This window comes from Sorex fumeus, unplaced genomic scaffold, assembly GCF_029834395.1.
Source record: "Sorex fumeus unplaced genomic scaffold, SorFum_2.1 ptg000037l, whole genome shotgun sequence".
Lineage (NCBI taxonomy): Eukaryota > Metazoa > Chordata > Mammalia > Eulipotyphla > Soricidae > Sorex > Sorex fumeus.
Window position 1 is genome coordinate 73806333 of NW_026606094.1, and position 18116 is coordinate 73824448.

Consider the following 18116-nt stretch of genomic DNA (forward strand, 5'->3'; position numbering starts at 1 on the left):
AACCTACAGCAAGCGTCATCCTCAATGGGGAAAAACTGAGCGCCTTCCCTCTAAGATGAGGGACAAGACAAGAATGCCCACTATCTCCACTGCTGTTCAATATAGTACTGGAAGTACTTGCAATAGCGATTAGGCAAGAAAAAGATATTAAGGGCATTCAGGTAGGAAAGGAAGAAATCAAGCTCTCACTATTCGCAGATGATATGATACTATACTTAGAGAACCCAATAACCTCCAACAAAAAACTCCTAGAAACAATAGACTCGTATAGTAAAGTTGCAGGCTATAAAATCAATACCCAAAAGTCCATGGCTTTCCTATATGTAAACAGTGAGAGAGAAGAAAGTAACATGAAAAAAACAATCCCGTTCACAATTGTGCCCCAGAAAATCAAGTACTTAGGAATCAGCTTAACTAAGGAAGTAAAGGACCTATACAAAGAAAACTACAAAACGCTACTTCAGGAAATAAAAGAGGACATGAGGAAATGGAAAGATATCCCCTGCTCATGGGTCGGGAGACTTAACATTGTCAAAATGGCAATACTACCGAAAGCATTGTATAAATTCAATGCCATCCCTATAAGGATACCCATGACATTCTTCAAAGAAATGGAGCAAACACTCCTGAAATTTATATGGAACAATAAGCCCCCACGAATAGCTAAAGCAATTCTTAGGAAAAAGAAAATGGGAGGAATCAACCTCCTGAACTTCAAACTGTACTACAAAGCAGTAATAATTAAAACAGCATGGTACTGGAACAAAGGCAGAATTGCAGACCAATGGAACAGGGTTGAAACACTGACATCTCCCCTCAATCATATGATCATCTAATCTTTTATAAAGGTGCAAGTAATGTGAAGTGGAGTAAGGAACGCCTCTTTAACAAATTGTGCTGGCATCACTGGATGGCTACATGCAAAAAAATGGGCTCAGAACTCTGCTTAACACCATGTACAAAAGTAAGATCAAAATGGATTAAAGACCTCAACATCAGACCAGAAACCATAAGGTACATTGAAGACAAAGTTGGCAAAACCCTCCATGACATTGAAGCTAATGGTATCTTCAAAGATGCCATGCCACTGACTGAGCAAGTGAAAACAGAGATAGATAAATGGGACTATCTTAAACTAAGAAGCTTCTGCACCTCCAAAGAAACAGTGACCAAAATACAAAGACAGTCTACAGAATGGGAAAGGATATTCGCCGAACACACATCCGACAAGGGGTTGATATCCAGGATATACAAAATACTGGTTAAACTCCACAAGAAGAAAACATCCAACCCCATCAAAAAATGGGGCAATGAAATGAACAGAAACTTTCTCAAAGAAGAAATCTGAATGGCAAAAAAGCACATGAGAAAATGTTCTACATCATTAATCATCAGGGAGAGGCAGATCAAAACCACAATGAGATACCATCTCACACCTCAGAGACTGGCCCACATTCAAAAGAACAAAAGCAACCGATGCTGGCGTGGATGTGGCGAGAAAGCGACACTCCTTCACTGTTGGTATTAATGTCGACTGGTTCAGCCCTTCTGGAAAACAGTATGGACGATTCTCAAAAAATTAGAAATTGAGCTCCCATTTGACCCAGCAATACCACTCCTGGGAATATATCCCAGAAAGGCAAAAATGTATAGTCGAAGTGACATCTGCACTTGTTTGTTCATTGCAGCACTCTTTACAATAGTCAGAAACTGGAAGAAACCTGAGTGCCCAAGAACAGATGACTGGTTAAAGAAACTTTGGTACATCTACACAATGGAGTACTATGTAGCTCTTAGAAAAGATGAAGTCATGAAATTTACATACAAGTGGTACAACATGGAAAGTATCATGCTAAGCAAAATGAGTCAGAAAGAGAGGGATAGACATTGAAAGATTGCATTCATCTGGGGGATATAAAGTAACAAAATATGAGATTAATACCCAAGAATAGCTGAGATCAGCACCAGGAGGATTACTCCATAGCTTAGTGGCCAGTCGGGCATTCTAGAGGAAAGGGCAGCTCAGATAGAGAAGGGAACACCAAATAAAGGGTGTTTGGAGGATCCTCCCAGGAGGGGAGATGCATGTCGATAGCAGACTATGGACTGAACATGTTTGCCACTCAATGCCTCTTTTGCAGACCACAACACCCAAAAGGAGAGAGAGAACACAGGGGATTGCCCTGCCACAGAGGCAGGGGGGGATGGGGGGATGAGGGTGGGAGGATATTATCCATGGTGGTGGAAAATGGGCACTGGTGGAGGGATGGGTATCTGATCATTGTATAATCAAACCCAAGCACAAAAAAATTGTAAATCTACAACTGTACCTCATGGTGTTTCACTAATAAAAAAAATTTTTAAAAAAAGTTCAAAATCTGGAGACTATACCTCAACATTTAGGCTTTATAATGAACAAGGTAGCACTTGTGAAAAGCTTTGCTCAGGAAGCTCAATACCATGTGGGTTCATGCTACTTGGTTTGAATATGTCATTCAGAACTTGCCCCTCTTCTGACCAAACCCACTGCTGCACATGTTCTCATGTATGTTGCCCTTTCAACATAATGAAAATGCTAAATAAATTTTTGGTTTCATTTTCACCAAAAATAAAAACTCATTCAAGACTCAAAACAATGAAGACATGGGACCTTTCTCATTTAGGTTGCACAATTCATAATAGAAATTTTGTATTCCATTCTATTTGAATAAGCAAGTCCAGAACCAAATTCTTACAAAATATAAAATGAAAAATGGCAAATGGAAAAAGCAAGAGTACAGAATGCATTTGTGATGAAGAAAGTATGTGCAGGAAAAAAATGACACAACATTCAATTTTTAAATTATTGAGAAAAAGATAATACTCCTTAAATCTAGTGAAATGGTTTTTCCAGTACAGAAGGTTAGAATATATTTACCACTACTATTTAATTTTAGGTGTAATTCTAAGAACCTTTCATTAAATCACATATTTTTATGGAAGAAAGTAATGGAATTCTGCTCTTACCATCTGTTTTCTTTGAGTCATTTCCGACGTTGGATTGATCCTTCTTGTCTGCCTTATTTTTACCATCTTTTAAGTCACCTGAAAGCAATAAACACGGCAAACAGAATATGTAGACAGCTAAGTAGGAAGTTATAAATATCATTAAACCTATCAAAGTGAAAACAAAAAGTACAATATACTTTTAGTCATGAGGGGATGTGTTTGATTGTAAATATCTTCTGTTAGCTCATACAAAGGCTCAGGAACTGGTATTGTGATTTATAAATTAGAGCTTAAAATATCTGTTAAATAGGCTTGTACTTAAGTCAAAATATTTATCTTCTAAGAAGGTAGTTTGGTTGTACCGATAGCCTCTGGAATGGGGAAAAATATGGATTAAAATGTATATTAATTAATAATCATAATACTTCTAAGGGTTTCAGTTTCCTTATTTGAAAAATGAAAATAATGCCCATTTTCTGAGCACAATGTAAGGGTGAATTAATACACTGACTGTAATATCTGGTATATCACTCAATATATTTATTATTCTAAAAAGTTATAGATGATATTTAATGAATAAACTTACTGAAACATAATGGCCATTTAAAAAATGTCTAACTTATTTATGGGAGAACTCAGGAGAGACTGAGGATACTTCTAGAACCTTTAAAGAACTGAGTATTTTTAGGAATTTTAAACATACATTAAAATAAAAATTTTAGGTTAGAGTAGAGAAGAGCCCGTTATGCCCTAAAGGTAAATAAAAGGTTATTTGGGGGTTAACTCCACTAGGAGAAAAAAATTCAACAAGTTAGCACGTAACTTCACAGTACCTAGTGTTAACTAGATAATAAATGCTAAGTTAAATACAGCATGTTTTCTTTGAGTAGAAGCCAGTAAATTATGGCCTGTGAGTTTATCTTCCCACTATCTATTTTGTAAGTAGTTTTATTGGACCTCATCACATTGACATATTCATATTGTTTAGGGCTTCTTTGGTGCTATAATGATCAGTTAAATAATTGCAATTGTTTAGGGCTTCTCTGGTGCTACAATGGTTAGTTGAATAATTGCAATAGAGCTTCCCCCTTTAGAAAAAAAATGTTTTTTTCCTGGCCTCTCCTCTGTCTAACATAATTAAATAATCTATGAAAGGTCTAGTCAACAAAATTTTATTTTGTTTTGTCTTGTTAGGCCGCACCTAGTGGTGCTTAGGGCTTACTCCCGACTCTGCATTCAGAGATCACTGAATCAGTATGGTAGGCACACAGTATGAAAGGATATGGTTACATTTCTACTCATATTCTCAAATTTTGTATTTTTTTCTCAACTCTGTTACTAATGGTATATTTCCTTTAAGCCTGCATACAAACTAGAATAGATTACTATTACACATCTGAATGTGTGAGAACAGTTTTCACAGTGGATGAACGGGATTAGCACTCAAGGAGTACAGAGGATTATAGTAATATCACATGGCCTAAAGCTTAAATATTAATACTACTGAAGGGCATGATAGAATTTAAAAGAGTAAAATAAAGGGGACAAAATGATAGTACGGTATGTAGGGCTTTGCAGACAGTCAACCCACTCCCAACTATCACATATGGTCCCCAGAGCACCACTAAGAGTGATCCCTGAATGCAGAGTCAGGAGTAAGCCCAAAGCACCACTGGGTGCAGCCTAACAAGAAAAAATAAAATAAAATAAGCTAACTAAATTATTGCTACTTACTGAAGCTGCAAACTCTAATAACTGTAACTGGGAGTAATCAGGGTCCAAGTCAGGAGTGATAATTTATAATTTCTCTCTCTTTTTTTCTTCTTTGATTTGCCTTATGCCAGGAAGTATGCTAAATATTTTATGACAATTATTTCATTAAATTCTTACAACAACTCTATTATGAAAGCATTATTATTGAAAGTAGATGACTTTGCCAAAAACTGGTTCACTAAATGATTAACTTCACTGCAGTCACGTGGTCACCCATGTGGGAAGTCTATGGTACCGACCACAGGACTGTGTATCTACCTGTGCTTCTGAACACACCATACAACCCCACCTCTGCCCCTAACTTGTAAGTATGAATGGTAGCCGAACTATTCTTGGTAGCTACTGTATATTTGGCCTAAGCTATCTGATTGACATTTGAATAAATGATCAATTTGTCTACAAAATTATTCTGCTGAAGTCTATTATGAAGCACTGATATAGACCTTGTATTACAATCTCTATTTTATGGCTCTGTAAATCTTCTAAGGCAGATTGTGCAACAGCGCTATGAAGATCAAGTTCAGGTGGCAGCTTATTGTTTGCTTCTGTTGACATTTCTAAGTGGCTTGAACCTAAATTTTTATAAAGAAATGGTTACTGAAGAATAATTCAAAGCCATGTGAAATATTCTACAAAGTATTCTTAAAGGAATCTGACAAATCATAAGTAAAGCTAGGATTCAACAAGCTTTCCAAAATTCCTCGTATTCGTTTGTTTCTGTTTCTGTTTTTTTTTTAAGTGCTATTCTTTTTTTTATTTTATAATTTTTATTAGTGAAACACCATTCTGTTTTGGAGTCACACCTGGTGGTTCTCAGGGATTACTCCTGGCTCTGTGTTCAGGGATCACTTTGGAGTTTCTCAAGGGACCATATGTGGGAACTGGGATGAAATTGTGCTCTCTTTATAGTCCTTGTTTTTTTTTTTATTATTTGTAATTCTTAAAATGAAGTGACTACAGGGAGTGAAGAAAAGGGGAGTGAACTCTGACCAAGATGGAGGCAACCTTAAGTGAAGCTCTTAGGCATCAGCCTCTACCATCATCAATGACTAGACAGATTCCAAGGAAATTTCATAAAACAGCCTACAGACTTTCCCCTGTTTGCAAGGATGGCATACATATAGTTAATCAAATTTTCTGCAGAAAAAAATGATAGTTCTTTCTAAGTGCACCTTCCTACCTCTAATCACGTTATCTTAAAAGTTGCCATGAAAGTTGCCCGGCAATGGAACTTTCTCTCCCTAGATCTGCAGCAAGACCAGTTATCTTCCCAAAGTCAACAGGAGCTATTTGGTTTGCTGGATGCCAGCAGCCTTCTTAGTCAAGGCTGGGGAAGCTGAGAGAGGAAGTATCTTCACAGAAACCAAAGTTGGAGGAATTTAATAACTGGTAACAGTAGAAATACCTAAGCAGGTGTTTCTACTCCAGCCTGGAAATATCTTAGGCAGCCACAAAGAGGTGTGCTGGGAAAGTGACACGTGCTTGTTTGATGATGTTGGTTGAGCAGATCCATTAGGTAATTTCCCTTGGGTTGTCTATGGAGTAATGGCCAGTGTGAGCTGTTACCCAATAAATAGGAGGAAACTAAAGAGTTCTCCATGTAGTTATAAATCACTTTAATTAGGCTGCTGCAACATAGTCCCAAACTGCTATTATTGCCCCTAAATTGATTTCTTTTCCCACCTCTCATTTACTACTTAATTTTTAAGGGAAATGGTAGACAGGTGCTTACTCTGGGAAATACATAGTTGAGAAACAGATGCATCTGGTTGAAGACTTGGGCCTCTGTTTTTTCTTTAAAGTTCTCCCTAATAACTGTCTTAATAAACCAATGACTGCTCTTCCTGGGTATTTAGACCCCTCTCAGAATCTAAAATCCCTGTGACCAGCATATTCATGTTAATTGGTTTCTCTGGACTCAGTCTGGTTTTATATGGCCCCCAAACTAAAAAAAACTTTGTATTATTAAATGGTTGGGCAAAATAAGAGGAGCACTTCAAAATATGTGAAAATTATGTAAAATTCAAATTATAATTTCCATAAGTAAAGATTTATTGGCGTATAGCCACTCTCAATTGGTCAACACTTATATCTGACTGTTTTGTGCTAAAATGGCAGAAGTTGGTAATTACAAAAGAGACTGTGTGGGCTGTACAATCTAAAATATTTACTCTCAGGGCTGGAGAGATAATACAGCGAATGGGGCGTTTGTCTTCAATCTCCAGCATCCCATTTGGTCCCCCAAGCACCATCAGGAGTGATTCCTGAGTGCAAAGAGGAAGTAACTCCTGAGCATCATCAGGTATGGCCCAAACACCAAAAATATAAAAACAGAATAAAGTATTTACTCTCCAGTACTTTACAGAAAAAATGTTTCACCTCCTGGAATAAATATACCATAACTGTCTGGTGGGGAATAATTAAATCTCAATTTTTTGTTTGATTCTTCAGTATCCTTAACAGCACAGAAACTTGAAAACAGGGATGTTCTGGAATCTAGAAATTTCACTCACCAAGGTCTGAATTAAAACTGACAATTTCTCCTTCACTGTTGCTTGACCTTAAAGAAACCATCTGAAGCAGTGTTTACAACCTTTTCCACACCTGCAGACTAGCAACTGTTGGTTGTAAACAAGTAAGTGGCTCCCACCACTGGAGTTCAGCCTTTCTTCATTGCAAAGCAGCACCAACCCATGGACCAGTGGTGGTGAAGAGCTGATTTAAGCTCTCCAAGTCTCTTTCTCAGGGAGTTATTTTGACTTAGAGTAGGTAAAATAAGAAGTACAACAGGGTTTTTTTTTTCTGTTGGATATACCAACATACAATGGACACAAGAATGCAATAATAACCTTGATATGTTCACTGCCAAGTTTTCTAAATGGGCTCAAGTTGCTGTAGAAAGAACAGTCAGAAAGCTTATTAAGCTGTTTTCAATTCTCCTGTTCATTTTAACGGCAAACTCAATTATATGATCCCTTGATTAAAGCTTCTTATATTCTCTAGAAATGCTGGTGTTTTAAAAAATGTCAATACACCTGAAATATATATAATGTTATAAGGAAATGTTACCTTAGGAAGAAAATTTAAAGGTATACATGAATGTTAATAAGGTGGAAAGAAAATGCCAAGTACAATGCCTGGCACACATGAAGAATTTAAGTAATTGTGCGTATGTGTGTGTGTGTGGCCGTACCTGGCAGTGCTCAGGGCTTACTCCTGGCTCTGTGCTCAGAGATCACTCCTGGGAGTGCTCAGGAGACCAGAGGTAGTGGCTAGGATACAACTGGGGTCATCTGCACTCTAGGTCAATGTCTTAATCCATGTTATCTCTCTGGCTCAGGAAAGCCATTTTTTTAAAGTTATTTTAAAACAACTCCTTTCTAACAAAAAGTACAGAGGAAAATCTTTCCTTGCATCTCTCACAAGTCATCCATGCTCATCTTTTGGGAAGGGGAGGCTCATTTGGTAGGAGCTAAGCATGCACATCTCTGTCCCCCAGTGCTCCAATCTCCAGCCCACCTGGCATGTATTTGCCACTGGACACAATCCTTCTGTGTCACTCTGGAGGTCGGGAACGAGGTTGGTGGTGAGGGGAAGAGCTGGGTCCACCTGGCCTGGCAAGTGTGTGGAGAGCTAAGCTTACCACACACTTACCTGACTGAGTTCATCTGTATAACATAACTCCATACGCAGTGGAGCTCATATTTGAATCACTGACTTTCTGACTTTGATCTCTCTGTCTCTTCCCTCCCTCCCAATACCTTCCCCCTCCCCAGCCATACACAATCTTAAGCTCTGGAATAGGGAGAGGGTAAGAGAAGAATGTTTTGCACTGCTACTTAAAATTTCAACAGGCATACCATCAAACCTCATTAAATTGAACTTTTCTTTTCTGGGCTGTAATGCAGTTTTTGAAATTAGGTTAATGAAGTGCTGAAAAGCTAGACCATGGTCTTTCCTAGCTCCCAGATAGCCATAAGGGTTATTGGGGGGAAATGAATGTAAATTTTTTGGACACAGCATCAGCTATTTTTCTTTCTGTTTACCTTTTGGACCACACCAAGTGGTGCTCAGGGCTTACTCCTGGCTCTGTGCTCAGGGATCACTCCTGGCATTACTTGGACTATGCTATAAGGGATTGATCCTTATTTGGCTGCATGCAAGGTCAGAACACTACCATTGTACTATCTCCAGACAACAGTATGAGCTATTATTATTATAAGTATTTAAATATTGTTTTCTGATTCTACATGTTATGTTCATCCATTGTAAAAATAAGCAGAGAAAAAAAAAACCCTAGAGCATTGTAAAAAGAGCCAGACAAAAAATACTGATAGTGTTAAGTGCCTTCTACCTATTTCTCCTTTTCCTGAACTACGTAATAAAAAAAACCTAGAATAGGTCGCTTGGTGGGTCATGGAAGGTAAGAAAGTGAATCTGTAAAGATAAAACTGAAACAGCATCAGGTGTATGACAACAAATGCTGTTTTATATCTCTGGGTTGCCATCATTATCACTGGAAGTTCACCAGTGTCCCATGCCCTGAGTGATCACTTAATCACTTAAGTCACTTAACTTCCTGTTAGTCGTTGATTTGCTCGAGCGGGCACCAGTAACGTCTCCATTTGTCCCTGTCGCGTGCTAGTGTAGCCCAATGGCATCTGTTCGCTCTGGGAACATGAAGGGCCTCAAACTGATCGTTCATGATCTTGACGAAGAAGTCTGACCATCTGGTAGGTGGGCGGCCACGCGGTCTTTTGACATCCCGTGGAATCCAGTCGGTAACAGCTCTAGTCCAGCGGTCGTCTTTAAGTCTCATTACGTGACCAGCCCATCTGATTTTCGACACCTTGGCAAATGAGACAGCGTCCCTGATTCTTGATCGTCAACGGATGTCAGAACTCCGGATTCTTTCTCTCATTTGAGTGAAACGTGATATTCCAAGCATAGCTCTTTCTATTCTTCTTTGGGAGACCTTAATAGCGTTCTCATCTTGTTTGTGTAGGGCCCAGGACTCTGAGGCATATGTTAATGCAGGAAGAACAGTGGAGTCAAAGAGATGTGCCCGGAGCCGGAGGTTCTTCGTCCTCTTAGTTATTTCTTCGACGTTCTTGAAGGTGTTCCAAGCCGCTCTCTTCCTCCTGTGCAGCTCGGGTGCCAGGTCATTTGTCATGTTGACTTCTCGACCTAGGTACACATAGCTGTTGCATTCGGAGATGGTCGTTCTATTGAGAGCGAATGGGGCATCAGGAACGAGGCTGTTTCTCATAAACATTGTCTTTGTAAGATTCAGCTGTAGTCCTACCTTTCCACACTCACGGTCAAAGTTGGCCAGCATTTGTGCCGCTTGGCTGATGTTTGGTGTTATTAAAACAATGTCATCAGCAAAGCGGAGGTGGTGTAGTTGCCGACCATCTATCTTCACTCCCATTCCTTCCCATTCCAGTCGTCGCATGATGTTCTCGAGGGTGGCACTGAAGAATTTCGATGAAATGGTATCACCCTGCCGAACCCCTCTCTTAACATCAATGATCACTTCTTTGTAGAATGGTGAGATCCTGGTAGTGAATCCGCAATACAGCTCACGGAGGATCTTGATGTATTGGGCTTGAATGCCCTTATTGGCTAGGGCTTCAGTGACCGATTCCATCTCAACAGAATCAAAGGCCTTCTTTAAATCAATGAACATTAAACAGAGCGGCATCTTGAACTCCAAAGAAATCTCAATGAGCTTGGTTATCGTGTGGATATGGTCGATGGTGCTGAATCCTTTGCGGAACCCGGCTTGCTCACATGGTTGTCCTTCATCTAGTGTTCTGCCAATCCTATTTAGGATGACTCGAGTGAACAACTTGTAGATGACAGACAATAGGCAGATAGGGCAATAGTTGCCAATGTCATGGATGTCTCCCTTCTTGAACAGTAGTACGGTCCTGCTAGTTTTCCATTGGGACGGAACCTTGCATTCAGACAGGTAGCGAGTGAAGAGCCGAGCCAGTGTATTGATGAGTACTGATGGCAGGTTCTTCAGGTGTTCAGGTCTGACCTTGTCTGGGCTGGGTGCTGTTTGTTTCTTTACCGACGAAATGGCGTGTCGGATTTTGGAAGGGAGAACGTTGGGAATGACATATCCATCCTGTGGAATTTGGTATGTCGGCAAGTGGACATGGCTATCAAAGAGATTTGAGTGGAAGTCATGGATAATCTTCTCCGCTGCCTTTCTGGAGGATGTGATGGATCCATCAGGACGTCGGAGGGCAGTCATCTTGGTCTTGTAGTTGGCGAAGGACAGACGGGCGTTACGAATATTTTTCCCAGCTTCTGCCGCATCTACCAGTACTTCTGCTCTTCTCTCTTTGAGGTCTTCCTTGATCGCATCTCTGCACTGCTTTGTGAGCTTGGATGTTAGCTTTCGGTTGCCTGAGGCATGCGCCAATCCACGCTGGCGAATTAGCTCAAGAGTTTTCGAAGATAGGCGATTTTTTGTGGCTATCTCTCTCTTGGCGTTCCTCGCACATTCATGGAGGTGCTGAACCAGTCGATTGTATTCCTCATCAATGTTGTCAACAATGGCATCTTCCCATGTTGCCGCAATAGTGCCAAAGATTTCCCAGTTGGTGGTCGTTCTGGGAGTTCTCTTTTTGAACTTTGCAGCCCTTTCTCCCCGCTCTGTGAAGTAGAATTTTGCACAAAGGAGATGGTGGTCCAATCCTGTTCCGAGTTTTGGGACAAGAGCGACATCGGTCAGGCAAAACCATCGATTGAATATGATGTGGTCTATTTCGTTGTGGAATCGTCCACTGGGAGACTCCCATGTCCAACGTTTAGATTCTGCCTTCTGGAACTGTGAGTTACCATGGATGGTCCTGGTCGACATGATGAACTCAGACAGTCTCTCACCCTGTTTGTTCCATTCTAGGCCATGGGTTCCGATGTGAAGTTCTTCAGCTGATCTTCTCAGTCCTATCTTGGCATTATAGGGTTCATATATGGTAACACCTACAAGGGTGATTAGAGGTCGCTCCAAAAGCCTCTATCCCTCTCGGAAAGACTGGCAAGTTATCGAGAGTATTCTGCCCGCACAGAAGAGCCTGGCAAGCTATCCATTGTGTATTCGATATGCCAAAACCAGTAACTACAACTGGTCTCATTCACCTGACACTGAAGGCTTCACCGACATGGCAGCACTGAGAAGGATGAGAAAGGAGAGGCCGATAAAATCTCAAGGCCGAACTAGGCTGCCACAATGAAGGAAGACAAAAATGATCGTTTGTACTTTCAATGCACATACGCTAGCATCAGATGCATCCATAGAGGACCTGATGGTACAAGCGTGAATGATCAAGTACGACATCATTGGTCTGACGGAGACAAGAAGGCACGAATCTCACCATGCCGTTTTCGATACTGGAGAAGAATTATTCCTCGGAACATGCGATAAAAGAGGTATCGGAGGCGTCAGTGTCCTTGTCAACACAAACTTGGCCATGAGCATTGATTCATTTGAATGCCTAACAACCGGAATCGGACGTTTACATTTGAATAGATGTGGCTCACTGCCTACAGTTTCTATCTTCGTTGTCTATGCACCAACATCTCATTATGATGAAAGAGAAATCGAGAAGTTCTACATGGAGCTGGAGAAGTTCTATAAAGAATACCACACCTTCTACAAGATCATTGTGGGTGATTTTAATGCCCTGAGTGATATTGTGCATAAATGATAAAGACAGTGAAAGATGACATCACCAGACAAAGGCCACAGGAAAAGGAGAAACACAGTTGTGACTGTCACACCTATGGACTTGAGTGTGAAACCACCTGGCCACCGTCTGGAGGTGAGAGGGCCACAGATTCCTAGCCTTGTGCCCTTCACTAAAGGAGGGAACTGATGCGGGGGGAGTTAGCTGAGCTCCTTCTCCATCTGAGAAATCCCTGGATCCCATCTGACAACCAAACTGCAACATTTAAAATCCAATTCAGACCTCACTGCCTTTTGAAACCCTCCTTGACATTTACTTCATCCTGCAGTCAGCACCGACCAAAGTGTCTCTTTCTCTGCTCATGTCTGTGGGCACTCAGTTGGCCATAACTTCTTGTTCACTTTGCACTACTGCACTAGAATTACTTCTGAGATTGTTGCTCTCTCTTCAAAATCATAAACTCTTTACTATTTTTTTTCATTTTTAAATCCCTAGTGCCAAACCAAATACTTAGCACTGGTTAGTAATAAGTACTTGTTGCATTAAAAAAAAATCATCAGCTTCATGCACTGCCTGGTGTTTAAAGGCTTTCTGGATTTAAAACTAAAAACCCTTGAAGCTGTGGAAGGCACTCAGACTTAGGTAAATTGAGACAGTTGGCCACCCCAGTGTATGCACTCACTCTCTGTATGAACGTATACATACTGAGGTAGGTAGGTCTAATGTGGACCTGCTTTCCAGCCTGATTAGGGACAGTCCACAACAGAGGTTGATTTTTCCACAAGGCAGTAAGCACCAGAATCCATCAGGATCGTTCCTGAAGATTTTCCCTATTGGCAGGCAGGCACTGGCCAGAGTGTCCCAAACAGCTGGGAAGAGCCCAAAGGTATATTCTCCCCAGACTGTGGGTTGCTCAGGCTTCTGACTGCTTCTGATAGGATCCTTCTAGGATTCCCAGCCCTGCCTGCTGAGAGGAGCTGGTGCAGCAGCTGATACAGATGTCGGGGCAATGCCTGCTGTGGGAGCTCTCTTTCAAGGCACAGCTGTCTTCCATTTCCGACTTATCTATTAGCATTTATCTCCCCACAAAAGTTTTCCATTGGCATAATTCAACTCACCATTCTGTTGCTTTTCCCCCGAGGACTTCTCAGCTTTGGAATTTTTCCCTCGAGGGTTGTCACTCTTGTTCGCTCGGGTTCCATTGATGTGATTCTTCCCTTCTCCAGAAGTCTTTTTCTCAGCTTTGCCGGATGCATCTTCTTCAGCCTGACTTTTGGCTTCCATTTCCTTCTGCTTCTCCTCTGCGGCCAGGCGAGCTTTTTCCTCGGCTTCCTTCTTGGCTTTCTCTTCTGTGTCCATGGAAAGTTATGAAAGGCACAGAAAACAAACAAAAAATGGCCATGCCATTAGAAGAATCATATACCTGAAGAAAGACAATCATCTACACTAGATTATGACATGGTATTTTTAGAGTGTTCTGGGTGTAGCTCTGACTGATTCAGGCCATACAGGCATAGATCTTTAGGAAAATAAAAGGTTAGTAGTGAAACCATTTCTAAAAACATTAGGTGGGACAGACAGAAAGTAATAATAAGGACAGCCATAATTAATATAAAATACGATCACTGACATTACTAATACTATGATCACCAGTGTCCTTTATGCCTGGTAATTGCTAAGTGCTTTTCAAAGATTGTTTCCCCTGATTCTCAAAACAATCCTCTGCAGACTACTATTATTGTAGTGTTACCCACCTTGCAAATATGAAACTGAAGTTTTAAAACATTACAAAATCCTCCCACGTCCACAAAAAAAAATCATAGTTTCATATAGATTTGCTTAGGACTCTAAACTTAAATATGAATAGCTGATTAAAAAACCAAGAAGACAGGGAAAATAATCACCACTACAATAATGCAAAATCAAGCCAGTATTTGTAAATGTTGACATAGGAAAATGGTGGGTAAGCCTTACAATAAAATTTGGTTGTTCTTCAAGCTGTCTCAGAAGACTAAAAATTGGCTTTTAGTTTACCCAGGTCTTTTTTTAAAAACATGCCTTACCCCCTTTTTTTTAGTAGACATCATTTTTACTTCTAGTATGGTTAACTATTAGGGTCTGGTCAGCTTACTTGGAAAGCAGACTCTAAAGCTGCTCAATTAAATTCATAGCATAACTGCATATGGTTAAGTATTTATGAAAAGACACTATTGTTAATTCAACTGTTTATTATTTTGCTGCAGTGCATTCACACCATTTTGGGTAATGTAACAGCAAGTAAAAAGACTTATCAAAGGAAATACACAAATCACTAAAATAACTTCTGAGGGTAAAAACCACTTTGCAAAAGAGTCAATCAAAGCAGATTAATGGAGCAGGATCAATATACAGGAGGGAGGGACATTATATGAGAAGTTGAAATCTGATCAAATCTTGAATGACAGGAGTTGGTCCTACAATAGTTGAAGGAATGGGTTTCCTAGCAGAGCAATGAGAAAATGCAAAGGCCAGGAGACTGGAATGAGCTTGTTTTGTTCTAGGGAACTGAGTTTGGCAGCATGGTTAAAGAGAGTTTAGCAAAGGGTAAGTGATAGAGTTGAGATCACTCAGGATATTGGGAGGCAATGAAGTGAAGTTGTATTAGAAGTTGTGTTTATAATAGAAAGCTCTTTACAAAGATCAATCTTCCTGTAGAGTCTGGAGATTCACCTCATATAGCATTTAATTTGCTCAAATGACCTTCCATCAACCTCTATGTTGCATTCTTTATCTTTATGTGTTAAAAATGCCCAACACCTCATAATCAGCTGTTATCTCTATTTGCCCTGGTCATTCTTGATTCCAAAAAGAGCTATCTTTCACAGATTAAAAAATACTAACGTGATTATGCATCTGACAAAGTTCTCCTTTGCTGCTAAAGAGAACAAACTTCAAATATAATCTCCTCTGTGCCCAGAGGGCTTTATGGCGAGTTATTGCGCAGATGTCTACAATCTCTGTTTTCATCTCACTTCTTATGCATCTCACACTTGTGTGGCTCAGATTTGAGTTCTCAATGATAGATTATGAAATTTGTGTTCATACTTAATTGATTCATCAATTCGCCTACTCAAACCAAAGCTCTGGCCTTATCTCTGAGGAATTTCATCAGATTTTGGGAGGAATGGGTAAGAATACAGTATTTTAAGCACTTTCTAAATTTCTAAATAATTCTAACATTCAATCAAGGTTGACAGCACTGATTTAAATTTCCAATGTTTGCCATTAGTATTTCATAACATTATACTTTCAAGCTGGATGTAGTTATAATTTATACTAAAGAGGCAAAGGAATGTTTCTTTACAAAATAACATAATTTTATGCACATATAGTATCTTCTGACTTCCTTAGAAATATATGGAAAAAAGAAAGTCCTTGCAGAAGATGATGAGATATAATTCTCAGTAGAATGAAGGGCCATGGAAGTAATACCACCCACACCACCCCCACCCCAACTTATCCAGGTTTCTGTTCAAACTTTTGTAGTGTCCTGAGTAGTCAAATGCCATTTCTATTACTTAATTCCCAGAGCTTGGTAGAAGATCACCTGTCAAGTAGCAGGTGTTCATACCGTATTTGTTGACTAAATGAAATATGTCCAATGGGTATGATTCACAAATGTGTATCCACGGACCTGACTTTACAAATTCCATCTTTGGAAATGTAGACCTTTGTAAAAATATAAAAAGCTTATGCATGTGGAAGCCCTATTTTGGAAAAGTTGTCATTTGACTTTTTGGTGGGGAGGCATACCGAATGGTGCTCAGGGGACCAAATGGGATGCTGGTGATTAAACCCAGGTTTGCTGTGTGCAAGGCAAGGACTGCACTGTACTATCACTTCGGTCCCAAAGTTGTCACTTGATAAATGTTGTTTTTCTTAACCACTAGAGCAACTGCGTAAAATAATGACTGCTTTTACTACATGGAGAGAAAATAAGGCAAGGGGAGGAGAAATTCATGCCAACTTGGGTCTAAGCAAGATAATTTAAAATCCTCTGACAGAATCCCTACTAAGTTTGTGAAAAATGCTCAACATTCAAAATTGCCCCACACTAAAAATAATTTTAATAAAAACTGAAGGTGTTAAATTCTGGTTTGCTACAACTGAGAAAAAAATATTATGAGCAAGAAAAGTTTATTTGACAACTAAGTCAGACCAATTTTTTATGGGTATGTAGCACACACACACACACACACACAACCACTGGTAAATATATTTTCAGAACTAAATCTACTTTGGTTCAACTACAGCTGACAGCCAACAATTAGTGCTTAAATTATTGAATGGTGGCTCTTATGACATCATAATCAGCCAGATATAAGGCTGCATCATTCTTATTCCTTTCCCTGAAGCAATCTTGTTCCTGGAGGCAGATCAGCAATGTCCTTTACTTTCTCAACTCTCTCCCTATCCCTTCTTCCTATCTCTGAGATATTCAACATTGGTGGGATTGGTCATCAACATCCAATGATACCACTCAAAATAAATAGACAAAATGGCACACATCGGAAAAAAGAAAGAATCAGGCTGTGCCACAGTGATGAAATTCTCTTATTTTTAGGGTAAAGTTATATATATGTGAAACCTTCCTACCACGAGGAAAAGTAGACAAGAACACAATTTGTATGTGCTGACAGGTTCCAACAACAACAAATATGCAGAGCTTAACCTTCCAGAACTAGTAAAAAGCAAATGTCAGAGTTAAATCTCATTTCTTTTGCATCCATTTCACATCATCTGTGGTAGAGTAACATCATGAAGATGGTCAAGGTGGCAGACAAGAGTTAAGGCAGAGCAGAGCCATCACGGTGTATAAATTAACCGTTCTCCTGAGATTTGCTCAATCCCATACTGAGTAGCTGTGCAGTCTTGGAGAAATACATCGATTCCTTGATTTAATTTGCCTTTCAAATAACGATACTATAGACTCTTGGTTATAATGGTATCGGGCTAGTTGTTCCCTGGAGTAATTTTCTGAAACACTTAAACTACCTATAAACAGAAAAAAAGGAAGAAGGGAGAATTGCAAAAACATATATACTACATGAATAGTCAATTCTTGTTACTCATAACAGAAAGGTACTCATGGACACCCAGGACACCAGAATGTACTGCCACAGGAGCTTTCTAAAAATTTTAGCTAGAGTATTTCAGCCGACAGAAAAAAACCCCAAATTTAATAAATATAAATGGAGGAAAATAACAATGTGTAGTGAAACTAATACAGGTGAGTGTTAAACAAAATAATTTCTGATAAACTACATTTATTTTTGATAAATGATGTAAATATTGACTGTAAAATGATTTAAGTATTAAAAAATACCAAAATAGAGTCTGGGAAATAGTTCAACGAGATGGAATATAGGCTCTGCATTCTTGGGTTTGACTTGGCACTGAGTCTCAGAGCACTGCCAGGAGTGAGCCCCGGTGTCAGGCACTTCCATGTGTGTGACCCCCAAAGCAAAAACAGAAATAAAACTATGAGTGTGAAATAATAATAATGAAATGCCATAATTTCAGTAAATACTGGGTGATGATTAAAGAAATAAAAAATTCCTATATGTATCTCAGAATTTTAAAACAAGAATCACTATTTAGCACGATACAAAC

General features: G+C 39.5%; 1 protein-coding gene across 7 annotated transcripts in view; it reads right to left on the bottom strand.

Moving 5' to 3' along the window:
* The window catches only part of PDE1C (phosphodiesterase 1C), a 661768-nt gene that overhangs the window by 58075 nt on the left and 585577 nt on the right, over positions 1 to 18116 (bottom strand). For all 7 annotated transcript variants that reach the window (XM_056117979.1, XM_056117980.1, XM_056117981.1 and 4 more), the window contains 2 exons: positions 13583 to 13813; positions 3007 to 3084 (listed from right to left, as the gene is read on the bottom strand). In XM_056117979.1, coding sequence (XP_055973954.1) covers positions 3007 to 3084; positions 13583 to 13813 — 309 coding nt within the window. The remainder of the gene's footprint in view (positions 1 to 3006; positions 3085 to 13582; positions 13814 to 18116) is intronic.